The sequence below is a fragment of the Mchenga conophoros genome, linkage group LG14 (genome assembly GCF_057382185.1).
Source record: "Mchenga conophoros isolate Kocher_MC1m ecotype Shallow Benthic linkage group LG14, M_conophoros_male_GT1.1, whole genome shotgun sequence".
Classification (NCBI taxonomy): domain Eukaryota; kingdom Metazoa; phylum Chordata; class Actinopteri; order Cichliformes; family Cichlidae; genus Mchenga; species Mchenga conophoros.
This window is the reverse complement of record NC_140539.1, coordinates 28,178,593-28,201,029: the sequence shown is the minus strand read 5'-3', so window position 1 is coordinate 28,201,029 and position 22,437 is coordinate 28,178,593. Positions and strand designations below refer to the sequence as shown.

Genomic DNA, 22,437 nt, shown 5'->3' with positions numbered 1-22,437 from the left:
ATTAACACAAAGAACAAAGCAATGCAGAGGCTAATGGAAATGTCATGCTAAATTTGAAATGAGTTCACTAGGGTCGAATTAAAGCATCTCCAGAGTCATTACAGTCCCTCCAGAAGGTATACTAATGTCTGTAGCGAATTTCATGGTTATTCATCTAATCGTTTTTCAAACATGTCGCTCAAAACCACAAATGTCAAACTTATGGTGTCTCTGTGGGAGGAGTCAAAATCATTAACATCCCCTGTCCATGAATGTCAGTACAAAACTTCTTGGTAATCCACCCAGTAGTTGTTGGAATGTTTAAAATTGGGAGAAAATTCCATCCCCCAAAGACCCAAGCTGTGTTGTAAAATGAAGTAGTTTTATCCTTAGTGGCACTCTGCTGTGACAGTGTATGTGAGTTACTTTTGTATTTTAACAATGTTCAGATCTCTCCACATTTGATTTAAGGGAATTTTCTGTGATTCTAGCATGTGTTTAAATGATGGTTTCCATTATTTCATTCGGAAATGGTTCTTTTAGTATAGAACATCCAGCTTCAATATGTGAAATAGCTTATGTAATGATAGATCTGTGCACGGCTACCTTTTTTGCAAAACGAATAGAGTTTATTTCTACCGCGAAAGGTTTAAGTTCAGCCATTTGGTACATTTTCTCTGTGGAGTGTAAATCGGCTTTTTGCAAGAGTCTGCTGTGGCAGTAAAGCATATAACAGGCATACATAATACCTTGCAAGGGTACATACAGAGCAGGATCAATGCAATATAGCAGCCTTGGGAGGAGGATTTCAAATCAAGTGTGGATTCCTCTGCATCACCCGAGCACAAAGTGGCATCACAAGGGGCCAATTCAGAGGGTCTGCTCAGCTCTTCTTCACAGCAGGAAGAAGGTATGGAGCTTCTATGATATAGAACAACAAGATAGGAATAAAATCAAGTGCGGGGAACAAACACGCACGGATGAGGAAGCAAACGTGTCACCACATGCAGAAAATGCATATCAGAGAGACAGCCTTGCTGGTAGAGCTTTAGTAAATCACCAATGCTTGTCACTGACCCACGTTGGATTTCAAAATAACTAAGCCTAGATATAGAAATCCCATAAGATGGATGTCGTTCAGATTCTCAGTCGGTCCTCTTATTGCTTGCTAGCAGCTTCTGCTTTTATAATGGCATATTTCTCTGTGCTCTTTTTTTTCTCCACCTTTTTCTTGACAAATACTTTAGAAATCTCTTGGAAGGTGTCAGTGAAACTGCAACATGGAGAAAAGAGTAACAGCCACTCTGTTTATTGTCAAGCTGTTTGTCGATGTCAGGACATGCTATCTCCTAAAATAACAGAAACAAATGTAGGCTGAGCCCCTATAGTAACAAGGTGCGTGTATGTTCATATATCTTTTATGTCACTCTGAGTACACCAAACAAAACTAAATTAAAGCACCAAATGTACTATATATGATAACTTACTGATGACGTAGTTTGCGTTCATGTACTTGTACTTGGGATTTTAGCTTTCATGTAATACAGTATTTTTTTTTTGTATCTTAGTATTGCTGCTTCAAACAGTTCATCGTTTTCCTAATCTAAAGCGTGAACAGAAAGCGTGGCTTCTTATCTGGGTGTGAAGATCTGTGAGATGTCTCTCATTACATCTAAAGTAGGCAAGTGGCCATTCTATATCAGAGGGCAATCAGTTGTCGCTGTTTATTCTATTAGTCATGACAGCTAACAGATGCAATCACAGGATTTTTTGCTTTTTATTTTGGGGGGGGGCTGGGCGGTCAATTTGTACAAAAAAGCATTTCATACAAAAAGTGAATTGACTAGAACAGCACCATATTTAATCATTTCATTGTGCATCATGTAGTCAAATAATTGGCGAGTATGTATTTAAGCATTCTGTGAAGAAATCTATTATAGTAAATAGATTGTTTAGTATTTATGTAATGCTTTTCTCTCATTAATGATGATGCACTTTTACAAGCCAGGTTCACCAATTCACCCATGCCATTATTCTGTGCACTTTAAGGTTTTATCTGTCTCACACACACACAAACAATGCTGGAGGCATGATGGATGAATTGTAGTTTTACAGGGTATTGCCCAAGATGCATGTCAAACAGTCATGCAAACTGAAGGAGCTGGGGATCGAACCTCCAGCTTCGATAAATGGATCACCTGCTTCAACTATTGGGTCTGTGAAAGAATATAACCCCGAGCATGTTAATGATTGGTTGCATTCCACTGAGGAAGGTCCTGCTTTTTTCACCTGCTGGTTCATGATTACAGCCTGTACTTTCTCTACTTTGACTGGTCAAATGTCGAAATATCCAATGTCTGCTGCGGTAAAGGTCTACTTAAGGTGGATCGTCTGGCTGAGTGGTGCGACACAAACAACCTGCTGCTTAACACCAAGAAGACCAAGGAGCTCATCGTGGACTACAGGAGGAATGCTGACCCACATCCACCCATCCACATTAAGGGGACGGCTGTGGAGCGTGTGAGCAGCTTCAAGTTCCTGGGAGTCCACATCTCCAAGGATCTCACCTGGACGACCAACTGCTCCAAGCTGGTCAAGAAGGCTCACCAGCGCCTCTTCTTCTTGAGGACTCTGAGGAAGAACCACCTGTCCTCAGACATCCTGGTGAACTTCTATCGTTGCACCATCGAGAGCATCCTGACCAACTGTATAACAGTCTGGTACAGGAACTGCTCTGCCTCGGACCGGAAGGCGTTGCAGAGGGTCGTGAAAACTGGCCAGCGCATCGCCGGAGCACCACTTCCTGCCATAAAAGACATCTACAGGAAGCGGTGTCTGAAAAGGGCTGGGAAAATCATCAGAGACCCCAGCCACCCATCACATGGACTCTTCACCCTCCTGCCCTCTAGGAGGCGCTACAGGAGCCTCCGGACTAAGACCACCAGGTACCGGAACAGCTTCTTCCCCAAAGCTGTCAGACTCCTGAACTCTGCCTCCTGACATCTGACCCACGTTAACACATGGACTGAACATACACACACACACAATGGACAACTGTACCCTCAAACACACAATAATAACATGGACTGAACCACCACTCACAACCACTAGCACTTTATATAGCCTCTGTAGAAATTATCCACACCCTCACTTATCTTAACTGCACTACTGTATAGCCCTGTGTAAACAATCATTCTGTACATACGATAATTTTTAACCCTACAACTGTTTACAACTTGCATAGTTCCCATTTCTGTATAGCTGTATATCTCAGATTTCTGTAAAGTTATTTATTTCATATTCTGTATAGTTTTTCATATTTATATCCTGTTCATAGCCTGTACATAGCTTGTACTCACTACAGCCTGTACATACTTATAGTTATAGAATATTCACAACATACTTCATACCGTGTACATTATAACATACCATAATAGACCCATTTCTGTAATATACTTACATATCTATATTATTGCTAATATATATTGTAGTATATCTATATCACTAAAGCACTTCTGGATGGATGCAAACTGCATTTCGTTGCCCTGTACCTGTGCATGTGCAATGACAATAAAGTTGAATTCTATTCTAATTCTAATTAACTGACATGATCACAGGAACGTGTCACTGGAGATCACTTACCCTTTGGTTGTTTGAGGGATTCTCTAATATAAAAAAATGCTTAACGAGGACTTGGAGATTATTTGTGGATAATCCCAATTTGCAATTAATCAACTATTTGAATCAATCAGTTATTTCAAAACGGTCAAATTAAAAACTGATTTCCATTTCTGAAATGTAAATATGAACATTTTTCCCTTTTGTACTCTACTCTTTTTTTAACAGACTAATGTTAAAAAATACAATTTTGCCAACCTGACAATGATTTTCAGTGTTTACTGCTACACTGAGATTGTCCACAAATTACTTAAGTAGATATTATGTGAAAACATTATTTAAAACCCTAATTAACAATAATTAAAAGGCGCCCCTCCAATACATTAGATTACTCTTTTTACGTATAAATATAGGCTATTATCATTTTGCAGTCAAAAATAATGCCCCACCAACTTTCATAATTAGTTGTTTTTTGTTTTGCTTTTTAACTTCGAAAGTTTAATATTTTAAAGCATATTTATTATCAATAAAGTATGTTGTAATTACAGGAGCAGCTATTGAGAGTTGATTACATCTCTGAGGGGAGGTATTCAAATTGAAAAGAACAGGTAGCAGGTAAAGGGTAACAATCAATCACCCAAGCGTTCCATCAGTAAGTGGCATCTATGACTATACTTGTTCACTCCTGGTGTAATAATCATGTTTGCTCCCTTGTTTAGGGAGGCGGTTACAATTAGTTCATGAAGCTGCAGTAGCTTGTGCTTCTCAGTTCTTCTTCATTGAAAGTTTTAAATGGGATGTAATTGAGAAAACTGCTTCTGCGTGCAGACGTAATTATAATATGCAAATGCTCCTCCTGTTTGCGACAACACCCACAAACCCCCCACCCCCATTGATGAGATGTGACCAGAAATCCCCGGGGCTACGCAGCCTCGGTTTCAGCGTCCACTGGTGGAGACAGAGCTGGCACCAATGAACTCCGGCTGTCAATAATTATGCCTGCATCCTGACAAGAGTCACACAAGGTCAGCCAGTAGTTCACTGTCTGTATCGTCTAATTGGCATTTACAGTTTCCTGACAAAGTCATGTCCAGGAAATGTCCTTACAATGCACTGTCTCTGGGCAGATGTTTTTCTGAGGTAAGGACACACTAATGCATTGTTTGTATACCGTTGCTTCAATGTCACATTGACATAAATGCTACAACTAACTACTATTGTTATTGAAATGCACTGCTGCCACAAATACAACCTTAACAGCCAATTTGCCCTTTAGGAAATGTTTCAAAATGCTCCATAATTGCCCAGAAACATCGTAAAAAGATTTAAATTGTTTAGTAACAAATTTGATGATGGTTAATACAATTTTTCTTATCTTTTTGGCTGTAAAACATCAGAACATTCTATATAACCAATAGGCAATAGCGTGTTTCTGCAAGATTTAATGTTAGTAGTTAAAACCTACATTATAGTGACAGAGGACAAGTATTATTGGAGCTATACTTGATCAGTATATTAAATTTTCGTGAAACTAGAAGGTGCGTTCACCTCATATGACTGTTCTGTGATTTATTAACAGCTCCGAGTTCTTAAAGCCTGTACCTCTTCCTGGCAATTTATGTAACGTAACGAGAATTCATGGAAGTCCTTAATTAAAATTTCCAGCTGTGTTATCGTGGACATACAACATGTGGTGTGTACAAGCAGGTGAAGAAGCAAACTGTTCCTCCCGTGGCTGCTAAAATTAAGATTCACAGCACAGTTTTCAAGTTTTATGACTTTCTTCAAAGTTGCCAAGATGCACTATGATCCTTGCAGCTGTTTTACTGAATATGTAAACCTGGGTGTAAGCATTAAGTAGGCAGCAGCGGGGACGAGCTACGCAGTCATCAATAGGAGATGCTGTTTAAGATTCTACCTCATTTCTGCTTCATTTTCACAGCAATCTCTGCACTCTTATTTTTAGTCATTTTTTAAGCAAGCATCTGAATGTTTAAGAAAATGTCAGCATTTGGGCTTTAACAGATCTGTGCTGTGAATGTGTGAAGAATTTAGAGCATTTTTAAGAAGCAACAGATTTTATCTGTTGTTCATACAGAGCGACATTTACTCCAGTACTAGTCTGAGCCAGAAAACCAAGCTGAAAATGGCACATTTGTTGATAATCTTTTCTCCTCTTTCTTTATTCCTCTTGAGCACTTACTGCTTTTCGTTGTTGTTGTTGTTGTTGTTGTTGTTGTTGTTGTTGTTGTTGTTGTTCAGTATGCTTATCTTTGTGTTAATGTGTAAATGCATGGATGTGAAGACATGTAGTTGTGTTTTTGAATGCAGTGCCCTGTAACTGTGCGTGGGTGGCTGTGTGTTGTAGTGTACTCACGTGTGCGTGCCTGGTGCAGAATTATGCTTGCTTGTAAATGATATATAACAATGGGTGTATTTGTTTAGTGGCAGTAACAGATGTATGTTATTGTATGCAAGGCTAACTTGCATGTCTGATGTTTACAGCGATACAGTGATTGTTTGCGTGAACACAGAAGATGAAACTAATTATTGTGCATATCTGGCTGAGTTTGTTACTTAGTGTCATGCTATTTTCTTCAGTTAAACGCCAAAATAATTAAGGTAATTATTTTTGATCTTATAGCGAGTAGGGCACGCCAACAAATAGCTGTTGAGGTTCTAAGTAATTATAAATATTTAGGAACATTGATCAAAAACTGTCAGGCGAGTCAAACAAACGTGTCATTTACAGGCGTAGAGTACAAAAATTATACTCACTTTTATAACAACTAAACAGAAGATGTGACAATTTGATGTGGATAGATAGACCACTGGTTCTTTTTATCATTCATATGTGGAATGTATTCTGACCTTCTGCTTTATTGTCTGGTGTCTTTATTAGTCTGTTAGCTAATAAGAACAAGCTCAATAAGACTGTAAATGTGTCCGATAAGATTTACAGGTCAGCAACAAGACAGTATGACAGCTTCGTGATTCCCAAGTGGTGGGAAAAGCCTTATAGCTCACTTTTGCTACAGTAAGGTATGAGTTATTAAGATCAGAACAGAGGTACAGGTACAGCATCTTTCCAAACGTCCCATGTTTTTAATGGGTGGCTGGATAGGTGGTTAAACCCTTAACCACTGCTTCTACTGTGTTTGCAGTAGACCAGTTGTCTTAAACCATAAGCCATAAGTGAATGTGAGCACGAATGGTTGTCTCTGTCTGTGAGTTAGCCCTGCAACAGACTGGCGATCTTTCCAGGATAAACCCTGCCTCTCGCCCTAAGACAGCTGGGTTAGGCCCCAGCACCCCCTGCGACCCTGAAAAGGATAAGTGGAAGTGAATGGATGGTTGGCTGCTTCTAATATAAATCGAACAACTAAAAATTTGCAGAATTCTTCGTGCAGATCTGAATGTCTGTCTGTGGTTGCTTTAATTCTAATATATTTAATTCTTTAATTTAAAATTCTTTGTGCCACTGGGTTTTCATGCTGGTTATTCAGTGTTCTCAGTGTGTTTCTGTTTATCTATGCATACATGACCCTGTACCACAAAGCAAGTTCAGCATACCCAGGATATCTTTCCATAATTTGCCTACTCTCGGCCGAACATTGGCAGAGAAGCCAAGTCATCACACAGAGGTTGTTATCAATTCAGTGAGTTAACTCAGGGTTTCACGATCTAGGTATGAGCACGTTCACATGAAAGGGGTGGCAGTGACAGGATATAACCAGCCAGAAGCATGAACAAGTCGACTGACAGTAGAGTGACTGCTTTTACAAAGAAAGGTTGAACTATGATATTATAAAAATATGAAGAGGTTAAACATATAATACAGGCTGAAAGAGAGTTTCGCAGACAAATCAACGGTGTGAGTGTCGGTAATAGAAAAAGCTTCCTGCAGTTGTATAGCATTAGAAGTGCTGCATTAATGTGTATGTGCCATATAAATGTGTGTGCGCTTGAAGCGCTTTGGTCGATAAAACTGTAAAAGACCCACTATAGTTATAAAGTCTTGCCTATTTGAAGCCAGGAAGGAAAACCGGCTATACCCATTCACAGAATTATAAATATTATAACTCAATCATCAGGACACGAGGGGATCTGACAGATTACGATTAATTTTCAGTAACATTAATATTTAGACGTACTGATGACCAGATTTTAGTCTTTTAGCTGCAGCCCTGGTGGTGTTTAGCAGGCTGAGAGTGGAGAATAAATGCAAAAACATAATTCATATGCACGCTTAGTCTGCATATGAATTTGATAAAAGGTCCAAAATGACACATTAAGGTTTGTAGGGACAATTAAATTGTTGTGAAATGGTTTGCAGCCAACAGGAAGAAAAAACATCAAGGGAAAAAGTTACATATGCACATGAAACGGTATCAAGTTTGTTAAATATACTGCATTTTGCTTATTTTTGAAAGATGGAAACAGTTTTCATAATTATCATTTGATAACTGAATTTAGAAAAAGAATTTAGTGATCAAAAAACTTGATGACTAATCAATTAACTGACAATTCCCTTCGACCCCAGCTGCCATCTGCTTTAATGTAGTGCCAGCGGCAAGAGAAAAATCAGCCCACATGCACTCTGTAGAACCTCAATATGCTTTATTCAAGACAGACAATTAATTTATGTTGTTGCTTCTTCATCCTGATTTGCAGGATGAAGAAGCAACAACCACCATCACAAAGAACATTTCTCACTGCTACACAGGTTACCCACCCCCAGACCCAGAATATATGCTTATACAAGAAGATAAAAGAAACCTAAAAACACTCATCAATAATTCCTAACTGAAGGTCAGTCATTAGCATCTCCACCGACATGAAAGGTGAAAACTGGTGGTTTGATAATGCTTCTGAATAAACTCATAGTTTAATGAGATCTTTATATACATTGAAATCTGAAGCAGAACATACCAGAATTAACTGTCAAAACATTACATAAGCATTTTAGGATATAAAATTAAAACCCTTTATCTTCACCTAGAGGAGTCATCAGATTTCCTGATGCTGAAATGCTTTCCCTGGGTAACTGCTGTCACTGCTGGCAACAACACAAGTTGCAAACAGGTCCCTCCTGCTTGAGCGTCATCAGCAAAGCAGAATGTAATCTCACACATCCTCGAGCATTAAAATAAAGTTGGGTTTTTTTATGCCTGTTTTTACCACCCACTCAAATACACCTCTAATACAGATGATTCATCAGTCATTAGTCTCCGTGTGGAGGGCTACTAGGCTGTACTGAATTTTCTTCAAAACTGGTGTGCACTGTATTTTAAGATGTAAAATTTAACACAGTCACGATTAAAACAAAACTTGTACATTTTATGTAAATTAGAACAAAAAATTTTATTGCCTCTGCCAAGGAGGTAGTGTTTTTAGTCAGAGCGTTCTCACTCCCGAGGCGTAACATGTGGACGTTTTGTCACGTCCCGCGGCGACGATTTCTGGATTTTAGGCAATGGGAGTGGTCTAATTTTTCTTTTTCTTTTTTTTAGAGCTATACACTTTTTTGTAAACTGCTTATTCAATTACATAACATTCTCTCTTTTTATTGTGTTTGTTTTGGTGTCCAGCAGCCTTATTTTCCTTTACCAATTCAAAGTATAGCCTCTTCAATTTCTTTTTCTTAGTAACACAGCTAGCTAATTCCCTGTGAAAGGTTGTATTGCATCATGGCTGGACATAGCAAATCTAAACTCCGGTTCACCTTGTGCTCTCTGCTGCTGTCTGCATATCGATTTGGTGACCGGCACTTTTATTAAGCAATAAACCAAAGATAGAAATGCGAAGCAGAGCTGCCCTTTTCTTTCAATTTACGTTGCCATTCATACATCTGTTCACGTCCCGTCCAACCTTCTTAGCGGCAACCATTAAGATCGAAGCCTCGCTTATCGGGCAGCTTAACATCATCTTAATGCAATTCAAAGACCTACATTCTACACCAGAGTTGCCGTGGCAACAAAGTTTTCCCCCTCCCTGAGATGCTGAAAGATCAATAGAGTATCCTCGACGGTGTGGCAGGAAGTGCTCAGACACAGATGGTCCTCTGAGAAACTGTGAGCTTTGTGGCCTAGTTAGCATCTGAATACTAACACAATCAAGCAAGGTCACCACTATATTGAAATTTAAAAAACGAGTGTGACAAGCTCCCACATAAGAATTTACACGGCCCTGTTGTAACCTACTGCATAGTTTCAGCTTTCCCCACTGTGCTTAAAAAGAGAAAATTTGGAGAATTAATTTAGACGAGGGAGTCGCACAAAAGAACATTACTATATAAATTCTCTCTTGAAGACTTGTCCACACAGAGTATGTGTTTTTTCTCCAGGAATGCGGTCTAACCTCAGTATAAATGTGACAGATAGCAGAAAATAACTGTGTGTGTGCTGTAATTTAGCGACTCTGTTTTAGAATTAGAGGTAACAGCTACGCCTGCAGAGTCGAAGCAACGAGAAAAGGAGGTGTAAACACAAATGGACCAAAGGTCTTGGTTTAGTATCTCACTTAAATACAGTCTACTGGTCTACTGAAATGTAGTCTAAAGTAGCAGCACAGCTGTCACTGCTGGGTTAATTTGATCAGCAGTTTATCTTTGATAAACTATCCCACTGGTTTGAACTTGTGCTTCAAACTGTTCTACTTCCCTCAGATAATGACATCACACAAATCCAGATTTTATGAGTGCTCTGATTGTGCAGCGCTTTCTCATAGTTAACGAGGTGTCGTGTTCGCTGTCAGACGGTTGCCAGCCACCCGGCCAGCAGTGCGCGTCTGTGCACGTGTGTCTGTGTGCGTGTGTCTGTGCACGTGTGTCTGTGTGCGTGTGCAACAGACCGAATAGGAAAAGCAACTGAGAATGTCCGCTGGTGTCTGGCCAGTGTGCCACAGGTTGATGTAAAAAGACATTGCACGCACAATTTCTTACTCCTATGAGTATTTACATAGAACTATCAGAACATAACGCTCATCAGATCAGGTTTGATCGCTTTTAAGCAAAAGGGAGTGTTTGTGTAAAGCGTAAGGGAAAGCTTGAAAGGTAGAGAAAGAACACTCTGCTTTCTTTTTTTTAATGAAATTTGACATGTGGCATTACAATATTCTGTGAATTTCACCTCAGGCATTTTGAATCAAATTTAATTTAGGGTTGTTTGTTCTGTTAGCACTAGATGCTTTTGCTTTGGGCACAATAGGGGAACAAAAATCTGTGGTGTTAAGGCCGTCAGCACCACCTCAACATAGTGGAATGTAGAAAAAGGGACTCTAAAATTAGATGTGACAAATTGGATAAAGCATCACAAATTGTAAAAAAAGAGACATCATTTGTGTTTAAAATCCACAGCCAGCTTTTTCAGGATGAATTAAGATAATTATGCTGGACCCAATAAAAAGAAACATTGCTGTTGATTGACACACTGGATCTGGCTGGGAAGAAGCGTTTCCCTGTGGGTTTGGAGAGTGCTGGGTTGCAGTAACCCATGTGTCAATCTCTAAACCTTGCTGGGAAAAGTGAGTTGCCATCCCTCTACTTTAGCAGCATTAAAAGGCTCTCATCAACAGTGAAACACAAGGTATTAGTAGTCAAGATGAATGCCAAAAAGGGTAAAACCACTGGCAATATAACATCAGCACGTAGCTAGTGTGCTCCAGTGGGCTTTTTATGGTTATTACTGCCAAGGACTTCTTTTTACTCCTGTCACCACAGGCGTGTTCTCTCAAAGACTGAAATCAATATTTCTAAATGGGAATCAGAGAATCTGAACATCCTCAAAACCTGGGAATCACTCAATAATGTTTCCATCGGATGAACAATGAAAACAGGCCGCATTTCTACTTTTTCCAGTTTTATTTTTCCTTGCCAAAATTTACATGACAGGTTTCTGTCTAATTTTGTTGTACATCTCAGAGGCATAGCGAGGGCAGAGAGTATGAAAAGGTTACAGAAATCACTGAGTACTCTTGACAAGTGCCCTTTCTACCTTTAATTCTCCTCCCTGATGTGGAATTCAGAGCAAGAAAAACACACAAGCCTTGTTCCATGATGGACATGTACATGGCATGGTTACCTAATACAGGAAAACTGCCCTGTGATCATTCAGGAAATTATATGGCCCAGTGGTGATGCAGCCTGATGGCACAAAAAAACCCATTCTGTTATTTCCATTAAAAAGCTCCAGAGACATGGGCTTCTGACAGGGTTGGCGCAGCCTTTCATCATCCCAGGTGCCATTATTTCAGAAAAGCTCCATTTCATTTTGTGATTGATACCTTGCTGGCAGTCTCAGCAACCTTGGTCAGACTGTGGGTTTTTTGCAGCAGGCTCTCAAAAACCCTGGTACTATTTATTCATTCAAAGATTTCTGGTTTTTTGACTCTGTTTCCCCTGTTTCCCTTTGTCTATCTCACACACAGGATCTGGAAACCGATCAACAATGGAGCGGCTGGTTCTTTGCATGTTGCTGTCTGCAGCCCTGGTGAAGGGATACAGCTGCCCCGGCCGCTGCATCTGCCAGCACCTCTCCCCTACTCTGACTCTGCTCTGTGCTAAAACCGGTCTGTTGTTCGTGCCCCCCACCATCGACCGCAAGACTGTCGAGCTGCGACTCACTGACAACTTTATCACCATCATCCGCAGGAAAGACTTTTACAACATGACTAGTTTAGTCCACCTCACTTTGTCCCGCAACACCATCAGTCAGATCACACCCCATGCCTTTCTCGGCCTGCGAGCCTTGCGGGCGCTCCACATGGATGGAAACCGTCTCAGTGCTATAAAAAGTGAACACTTTAAAGGCCTCGTCAACCTGCGGCACCTCATCCTCGGAAACAACCAGATCCACCAGGTGGCCCCCACCTCGTTCGATGAGTTTGTTTCCACAATAGAGGACTTGGATCTTTCCAATAACAACCTGCGCACCCTTCCCTGGGAAGCTATAGCCAAAATGACCAACATTAACACCCTCACACTGGACCACAACCTAATTGACCACATTGGAGCAGGGACCTTTACACTGCTCACTAAGCTAGTCCGCCTGGACATGACCTCTAACAGGCTGCAGAAGTTGCCGCCAGACAGCCTGTTCCAGCACGCCCAGGTCCTGTCTGATGCCAAGGATTCCAGCTCGTCTACTCTGACCGTGAGTTTTGGGGGAAACCCCCTACACTGTAACTGTGAGCTGCTGTGGCTGCGCAGGCTAACAAGAGAGGATGACTTGGAGACCTGTGCCTCCCCAGAGCACCTCATGGACAAATACTTCTGGTCTATTCAAGAGGAAGAGTTTATCTGTGAGCCACCGCTAATCACCAAACATCTTACCAGTAAGCCTTTTGTGATGGAAGGGCAAGGAGTGACTCTTAAATGCAAAGCTGTGGGTGATCCGGAACCAGATATTCACTGGCGGTCACCAGACGGCAAGCTGGTGCATAACAATTCCCGCACCGTCTTGTATGATAATGGCACCCTTGATATTCTCATCACCACTCTGAAGGACAGTGGGTCATTTAATTGTGTGGCATCCAATGCCGCAGGCATCGCTACAGCTGCTGTTGAGATCAACATGATCCCCTTACCCTTGTTTGTTAACAACACAGGCCACATGCGTGAGGACCCTGGACTCTCAGACATCACCACCTCCTCCAAATCTGGCAATGACACCAAGGGCTATGACAAGCAGGACAGAAGGGTGATGGTCACTGAACTGACCTCCTCCTCCGCTGTGATCCGCTGGCCATCTGAGCGCCATATCCCTGGCATCAGAATGTACCAGATTCAGTACAACAGCACGGCAGATGATACTTTGGTGTACAGGTAAGCTATGAAGCCAGGATGGATGAACGAGGGTAGATAGGGATATGAGGAAAGGTGAGACATCTGGATTGACCATCTGCTGAATGACACAGCTGTCCGTTATGGGAGATTGACATATCCCAAGGAAGCAAAATGATTAAGTGCGTCCAAAAACAAGCAACTCCTCTAGTGCAGTCAGGAGAGAGAGTTATACATAAATGAAAATTTTACTGTGCCAAAATTGTACAGTACGCTTAAGATATTTATATTTTCTGTAATTGCTTGTTACATTATGACAGAGCACTCAAGCAGCTGAACTGCTTATGAGTCCAGCACCCTAAAGGACTAAATAGTCTTTTCAGCATCATTAAAACATAATATGACAACAACAATAACACTGAGGCTAACTATTTCACTGCATGTAACTGTTTGTTTCATTAGCAAATGTCTGCATTAATTGGTTGCAACACAGAGTGTGATTACATGTGGTTGTCTAATGATAGGCTTGGTTATAGCAGTGGAAGAAGGAGTCAGATCATTTACTTACTGTAAGTTAAAAGTAACAGTACAAGCACTACAAAAATATTTGTTTACAGATGAAAGTCCTCAGGGCTGCCCACAGTAACAGCATACATCTGAGGTGTCATGAGAGGATTAACATGCTTTTGCTCAAAACATTGTAAGCAGTTTGGGATTTTATGCTGTTTTTATGAGCCAAAAATGAGAGAAGTCAGCGGTTTATATATTATTCATATCATTATTGACCTCATAGCTGATGTGATAACATGGAATGGCATATTTAGATGTTATAGAAAGTTGAAATAGAGCTAGTCATACCCCCCTGCCTAAACTTTTAGATCCATAAGTCTGTAACAGTGTATCATATTTTAGATACTCATATTGTTTTGTATCTAAAGTGAAAAATAATTAGCTGGTAACTGTAAACAGAATGAAGTGGATTGTATGAAATATGAAAGTGATTTCAAACTTTATTGCATTTGCTTTTGTTGTGTCTTGGTTACACAAAGAACATTGTCAGCGCAGGCAAATTGTTAACAGTGAGTTACATTATAAAGTATAAGATAAATTGCAGCTGCTGCTACAATTTTGTCAGTGCCACAGCGCCTGCAACCCATCCATCACCCCAGAATCTACCTGTGGGTTTCAGGGGGATACTTATTTAACACTTCTCAGTTGTATATGTAAAAATTTTGTAGAGTTTGGAGTATTTCATTTCATTCATTTATTTGTTCATTTCCAGGCACAACAAATACCTATATTGAACATAAAATGCACAAAACAAAAAACAAAAATTGCCTGAAAAAGGAGTGGGACGAAGAAAACTTATTAAATCCCACCCCTATACTCACTCATCAACAAAAAAACAAAAAAACAAAACAAAACAATATACTTCCCGCAGCTACGCCCATTATTGCATACAGTCCCATCAACAGCCCCGGGCGCATACAAGCATCTAAACTGCAGCTCGCAAGCAACAATTAGAGCCTTCATAACTGAATACAGAATATATAAATTATAAATTACATTACCACAGGTAACAGGCAGTAATAACTACAAGTAACAAACACACACATACACACATACATATACATACATATATATCTACACACACATGTACATATATGTACATACATACGCACAGTCTTTTTTTTTCTTTTTTTTTTTGAATCCATACCAGCAATGGTAAGAGAACAGACATTACAGAGCACACTAAAAAACCATCATTGAGTATACTGTGACCAGACCAACTGTTTGTAGAGAAATTTAAATCTATGAATATTTTTGCATTGTTTCAATTGTAAACTCAGACTGTTCCAGATTTTCACACCACATACAGACACACAAAAACCTTTACGGGTTGTTTGAGTTCTGGGTAATTTGAATTCTCCAAATCCTCTAACATTATAAACCTTTTCTCGAATTTCAAATCTAGTTTGTAAATTTGCCGGCAAAAGTTTAGTAAAAGCTTTATACAAAATTATGGATGTATTGTAATTAACCAGATCCTGGAATTTAAGTAACTTTGCCTGAAGAAAGAATTTGTGAGTATGATCTAGATAACCAGCCTTGTGAATTATACGCAGTGCTCGTTTCTGTACTGTGACTAATGGATTAGTTGTATTTTTATATGTGTTTCCCCACACTTCCACACAATATGTAAGATATGGAAGAACCAGGGTACAGTACAGAGTACGAAGTGCATCTTTATCAAGGAATTGTTTCACTTTGTTCAAAACTGCGAGGCTTCTGGAAATTTTGGTTTTTATGTGTCTGACGTGGGGTTTCCATGAAATTTTGTTATCAATTATAACTCCCAAAAATTTGTTTTCACTCACATTATCAATTGGTACACCTTCAATTATAATTGGTAATTCTATATTATATTTAAAATTACCAAAAAACATTGCTTTAGTTTTATTTATATTTAATGATAATTTATTTATATCCATCCATTTTTTTATTAATTTTAGATCCCTGTTTACAGTCATTACAAGATCAGTATAATCATCGCTACTGAAAAATATGTTGGTGTCATCTGTGAACAGTATGAGTTTAAGTACTTGAGAAACATCAAAAATATCATTTATGTATACATTGAAAAGTTTTGGTCCCAACACTGACCCTTGGGGAACACCACATGTAATACCAAGTTTCTCTGAATGGTAATGCCCTATGCTAACATATTGTTCCCGACCCGTTAGATAACTTTTTAACCAGTTACCAGCTTTCCCTCGAATACCATATCTTTCCAATTTATCCAATAAAATTGAGTGATTAATTGTGTCGAAGGCCTTTTTGAGATCAACAAAAATACCAACTGCATATTTATTTTTGTCCAGTGCATCAGTAATTTCTTCTACTGCCTCAATTATCGCCATTGAAGTGGTTCTTTGTGTTCTGAAACCATACTGACCAACATTTATTATTTGATGTTTTTCAAGGAATTTTTGTAATCTTGAATTAAAAAGTTTTTCTAGAATTTTTGAGAATTGAGGCAGTAGAGAAATAGGCCTATAATTGGTAAAACTATGTTTGTCATTACTTTTATATAGTGGTATTACTTTCGCAATTTTCATTTTTTTTGGAAAACAACCGGACTGAAATGATAAATTACAGATATATGTTAAGGGACTAGCAATATTCAGAATAACCTGTTTAACTACAGACATATTTATGTCGTGATAATCCATTGAAGACTTACTTTTACATTCTAATGTGATATTTATTACTTCTTGCTCATTTGTAGCTGAGAGGAACAGTGAAAAGGGATTTGATTTTATATTGCTGATATTTTCATTTTTATGACACGGGATGTCCGCTGCTAGTTCAGGGCCAACATTTATGAAGAATTTATTGAACCTATCGACAATATTACTCATGTTGTGATTTTCACCATTTGCATCAGTAAAATATTCAGGATATGATGTTCCAGAAGATCCTTGTTTAATTAAGTTGTTTAACACATCCCAAGTTCCTTTTATATTGTTTTTATTTTCATATAATCTTCTTCTATAATAAAGTTGTTTGCTCGTTCTTATAATATCAGTCAATTTATTTCTATATGCTTTATATCTTTGTTCCACTTCTTTTGTTTTTACTTTGATAAACTGTTTATACAGATTGTTTTTCTTTTTGCAAGCATTAATAATTCCTTTTGTGAGCCAAGGACTTTTTATCTTTTTTTTCTTTGTCATGTGTTCGTTTACAGGACAATGTTTATTGTACCACATAGTAAAAATATCTAGGAAATTGTCGTAAGCCTTGTCCACATCTGACTCTTCATACACCGAACTCCAATCTTGTTGTGCTAAATCGAAATTGAAGGCATGAATTGCTTCTTCATTTATTGTTCGATGACAAGTGTTAGATATATGATACTGAAATGAAATGTAACTGCTAAAATCTTTTGCAGCTTGTTTGTAGCTGCTGGAACTAGAAGCTTAAGACTTACCTAGCTGAGCAACTTGGAATCGAAATCTTGTGTGTACATGTAGGTTATGCAGGATTACCCTTTGTAACTAACCATGTGGTGATGCCGTCAAAGCAGTTTTTTTTTGAAAATGTGAAAAATTCAGCTTTCTGCCAAGTTTCTATTTTGTAGCACAGCCAGTTTGTGAGATATTGTGGCCAATTATCATAAATAATGTCAGCAAGATGGCTTTGTGTACAGGGGAGTGATTGCAATGAATGAGTTTGTTTTGGTCTACTAGTTTGAGGTAATTTGAACCCATCCACAAAAAGAAAAATTATGCATAAACTCACAAATCCTCTCTGCCCCCTGTTTTATGAAGAGCTCATGTGAAAGACCAGGAAGAGTATGGAAAGTATGTCTAGCAACAATAGGCGTTTGCAAACAAGATTTTACTAATTACAGAAAAAGCATTCATGATATCTGAAATTGAACATATGGATAATGTTCATGGTCAACAGTTTGGAGTTGTCTGTGAAGGTTCTCAGTCGTCCAGGTCATTGTAGTCTAAGGAGCTCGGAAAGATCCCTTCCCAGACGCCTTATCGCCCACTCACACCCTGGGCCACATAACCTCAGTAGATCAAACCTTGGCTGATTGTGACCCACACCCATTTTCACACCTTGGCTTGTGTGATTAGGTAGAGGATCATAGATGTAGAGGATAGAGGGTCCATGACCCTCTTGGAGACACTCCCGTAGGGCTTAAAACCTGGGAACCTCCACCAATTGCTCTTACAACTGAAGAAGCTTCTCGGATGAGAGGTGAAACATCTTCAAGTAACCCTAGAGAAGTCCAGACACTTTTCTTTCCAAGCTCCTTACACTCAGTTTGGAGTTCTACCTATCTTTTTTGTAAGGAATCCCAGGACAGAACAGCACTTGAAGAAATCTACCTTATTATCTTCCAACAAAGTGTTTGAAATTTGAAGTAAACTATAAAAATAGTTGTTTGAGAATCACTGTTGCTTACAGATGGTCTTGATTGTATTTCAAGCATAAAGCACCAGTACATGGAGATGTTTTCCACATTTCAGCATTGTAGCGTTAAGATTTCTTGGGCGATTCATCATTTTTTTAGAATTCTGATAAAATTCCCAAATACCACTAGTTTAAAAAATTAATATAAAAAAGTTACAGCAATTAAAACGTTTTGCATGGTTACACTGGATGAGCTTACTCTTTAGAATAATGGATAAAAATTACCATTTGCAAACACTGTTAAAGTGTGAGAATCTGAAGTTTCACGTGTTTATTATGCAAAACGTGACACAAATTAACTGAATATATTTTACTGAAAAGCATCCCAGGATTTATGTATTCACAGAGTAAGTTAATAATAGTGGTTGACTTTCTTTCTTTCTTTCTTTTTTTCTAGGTTTTATCAGATATAATGAGTTGCTCTCCTGTATAATTTTCTCATCCCGTTTTAGCATGGAGCTGAGTGTTGTTTTGTCTTTAGGTGGTACATTATTACCTACAAATGATAACCATCAAAGTCTTCCCTTAGGGAAAAGGAACAAGCTTCTAATTATATTAACGCCAATGTTGACCTGAAGACAATGCCTTTCTCCTTCGTACTTAGAGTCGTGTAATCTTACAGTTGCCAACAAACTGTGACCTTAGGTATTCACACATCCAAACTGTCTTCACTTCATGCGTCACTTGTCCTCCAGCCTGCAGCTGTTGTGGCATATACTCGAGACAGTGAGCCTCTCCTGCCTTTTTTATCACCTTCGCTGTCACTTTGTTAGACACAAACCAAATCGAGCAACTTCTCACAGCCTTTTTACAATATAATACAACATATGCACTTAGAAGTCACCTGTATTGAAGTGTGATGTTTTTTATGTCTGTCTACCAGAGTGATATTTAAAGTTTGTGGTAATGGCACTGTTACCTTATTCTGATGCAGAACTGACACCTCTGTGTGATTTAATACACCTTGTGCAAATCAGTGCATGTGGGTGTTGTAATTCTTAAGATTACTCCTCCACATCTTCATCACTGCGCTGTTTCTTTTCTCCGCAGAATGATCCCATCCACCAGCAAGAACTTCTTAATCAATGATCTGGCTGCAGGACGGGAATACGACCTTTGTGTGCTGGCGGTTTACGATGACGGCATCACTTCGTTAACAGCTACCCGTGTGGTCGGCTGCGTACAGTTCCACACAGCCAGTGAGGTCAGCCAGTGCCGTTTCATGCACAGCCAGTTCCTGGGAGGCACTATGATCATCATTATTGGTGGTATAATTGTTGCTTCGGTGTTAGTGTTCATCATCATCCTGATGATTCGTTACAAGGCCTACAGCAGCCCGGAGGACAGCAAGACCAAGGTCAGCTGTAGCATGCACTCCCAGACCAATGGAAGCCAGCACCGGCTCCAGCGTTCTGCCTCCAAGCAACCTTCTGATGAAGGCCAGCATGAAGCCCTAGCACCCAAAGAGTGCATGGCACTGGTGCTGAGGGTGGATGGTGAGAAAAAGGAGGATTCAGCAGCCACAACTGCCATACTGGAGGTGGAGCTGCCTCCCATGACTGTAGACAAGATGAAGAGAAGAACCAGCCTGGATGGAGAGCGCTCTGGTCCCCCATCTGACGACACGCAGATGGACAATAGCCTGACAGGCTCCACCATGTCCCTGTGTCTCATAGGCCCCAATGCTGGCACCAAGGAGGCTCCCAGGCTCAAGGACAAGAAGAGTACCCTGGCCAACATGGGGTTGCTCCCTAATGAGCTAGCACGAACTAGGCACAGATTCTCGTTTGACGGCGGGGATTACTCCATTTTTCAGAGTCATAGTTACCCACGCAGAGCGAGGACGAGGTGGCACAAATCCACCAACCAGCTCAACATGGAGTCCTCGCCGCTCGCCAACAGGAGAGTTACATTCAGCAGCACTGAGTGGATGCTAGAGAGCACAGTCTGAGTAAAGTAGTGTAGCCAAAAGAAATGGCTCAGCCACATACAAACACACACATGTAAAAACACGAATATGTCTACATGCCATATGACACACTTTCCCAGCACACAGCAAGAGATAAACACAAGCACACATACTGAGACGAGCTTTCTGCGAGTTGCTGGAGAAGAACACGGTCTCGTTCATCCTGCCTCCCCGTCATGCTCCCACAGAAGTCTGTTGGCCATGTCCTTTCTTTATGCAGCAGTGCCTTATTCTAAAAAAAAAAATGTACGAATGGAGGATGCTGCTCACTGTAGTCATAAACCGTCCTCTCTACCACTGCTTTCCAATACTGAGAACGGGAAGCATTGTGTTGGATTTTTAATTTTCTCCTTTTTCTGTGATATGCCAAGGGGTGTGGCGTTAGGATGTAACTGTTTAATTGTAAAAAAAAAAAAAAAAAAAAAAAAAAAAGCAGAAAGAAAAAAGAAAAAAAACTTCATCATAACTGTAAAGTGAACAGCCAGGTATCCTGTTATGTCAATCATGTTTTGGGTTCATAAAGTTAAAAAAAACAACAACAAAAAAAAAACTTTTGCACAGAAGACACGAGATACAAGGACAAGCATCACCACCAGTCTATACAATAATGATTATTAAAAGAGAGCGGAATTTTACAAAGGCTGATTTCTTATGTGTTTGCATAGAGAAGATGGACCTGGAAACCTGCCATGGATTCCTCTCTGACGGTCGGACTGTATGATATTAAAATCGGTATTGTTGCAGATGTGACTGTATATTAATGGGTACTGTATCTGGCTGGTCTGGATAAAAGACAAACAAAAAAGACATATATAAGTATATTAAAACATTGGTGTATGTGTACTAACTATGTAAGTAAGTAAGTCATATGTCACATGACTTTTTACAAAGCATTTGGGTGTTGGCTGCAAGTTTTTACATTAAAAACCTGTGTCATCACACCTCTCCCTATTTAGTATGTCAAGGTTTGGACCATCTACTCCCTCACGAAGGGTATTAAATTTTTTTGTGTGGGTTAACTGTATCAGTGGCGTTTCCTTCTTGTGCTGCAGCAGTAGGAGGGTGCGCGTGTGTGTGTGCGTGAGTATGCGTGCGTGTGCGTGTCTGTCCACTGCAGGAAGGGACACACAAATTCAGAAGATAAATATTTGATTTCTCTGTGCTATTTATAAGGCTTCTGTGAAAGCTCCTCTATGACCACTGAGCAGAGTGGTAGTGGGACGAGGAGGGGACATGATAACTGGACGTGGTGCTGAATTCAAATGCAGCCAGCTGTTATTATCAAGGGTGTACGATCTGAGGTGTGCCACTAGGGGGAAACAAAGCTCTGCAAGGTTCCTAATTATTAGCATCCTGTTTTTAACTTGTATATTAAACAGCAGGAGAGGAATTTACTTTCAAACATGTAAAACCAGTACTGTACGCATCACTTAATAAATCATTATAATGCAGTTGTGAGTTATCAGGACGCTTATAAGTGCTTGTTAATGTAATTATCAGCATCTATAGCTGGTGTGGAAACATAAAATCAGTAACACAAAATAAGACAGCAGTAGACTATAGTCATATTTAATGAAATGTGTTTAACAAATCCTCAAATTGAGTTATTAAAAATTCATTAAGTGTTTATACATATAAAAAAAATCACTCGGGCAGGTTTAAACTGCCGGTAAACATGTTCATTCATCAGCGGATTTTTCTATTACCCAAGTGCCATTGTGAAATATGTAATAATAATTAACTGTTACATTAAAAATTTAGATATGCCAAGAATTTATACAAACACCTGAAATGTCAAAACATCTGCTTACAACGGCAATATATTGTATTTTAAACCAGCTGTTTATGTAGCGCATACAAATGCATGATACAGCAGGTGAACTCAAGTGTTGCTAAAAGAAAAAAGATCGGACAACAGGAAAAGATATGATCAGAGCAGATGAGGGGTATTTGCTTGTTGAAATGGTAAACACCCTCTCCCTCTGATTACAGCTACTCAGAACAGGCTGAGATGAAACCGAGCTGCGTGGACAGCAGAGAGATAAAACATGGAGCAGAAAGATAAGTCGCACTGGGGGTTTTTCCAATCCTCCCGAGT

At 39.5% G+C, this 22,437-nt stretch overlaps 1 protein-coding gene across 2 annotated transcripts in view; it reads left to right on the top strand.

The window, feature by feature from the left end:
- Positions 1-21,363, top strand: part of lrfn1 (leucine rich repeat and fibronectin type III domain containing 1) — a 134,845-nt gene extending 113,482 nt beyond the window's left edge. For both annotated transcript variants that reach the window (XM_085243746.1, XM_085243747.1), the window contains exons 5-6: positions 12,025-13,420; positions 19,421-21,363. In XM_085243746.1, coding sequence (XP_085099872.1) covers positions 12,045-13,420; positions 19,421-20,321 — 2,277 coding nt within the window. In that variant the 5' untranslated portion in view covers positions 12,025-12,044 and the 3' untranslated portion in view covers positions 20,322-21,363. The remainder of the gene's footprint in view (positions 1-12,024; positions 13,421-19,420) is intronic.
- Positions 21,364-22,437: the final 1,074 nt, after the last annotated feature.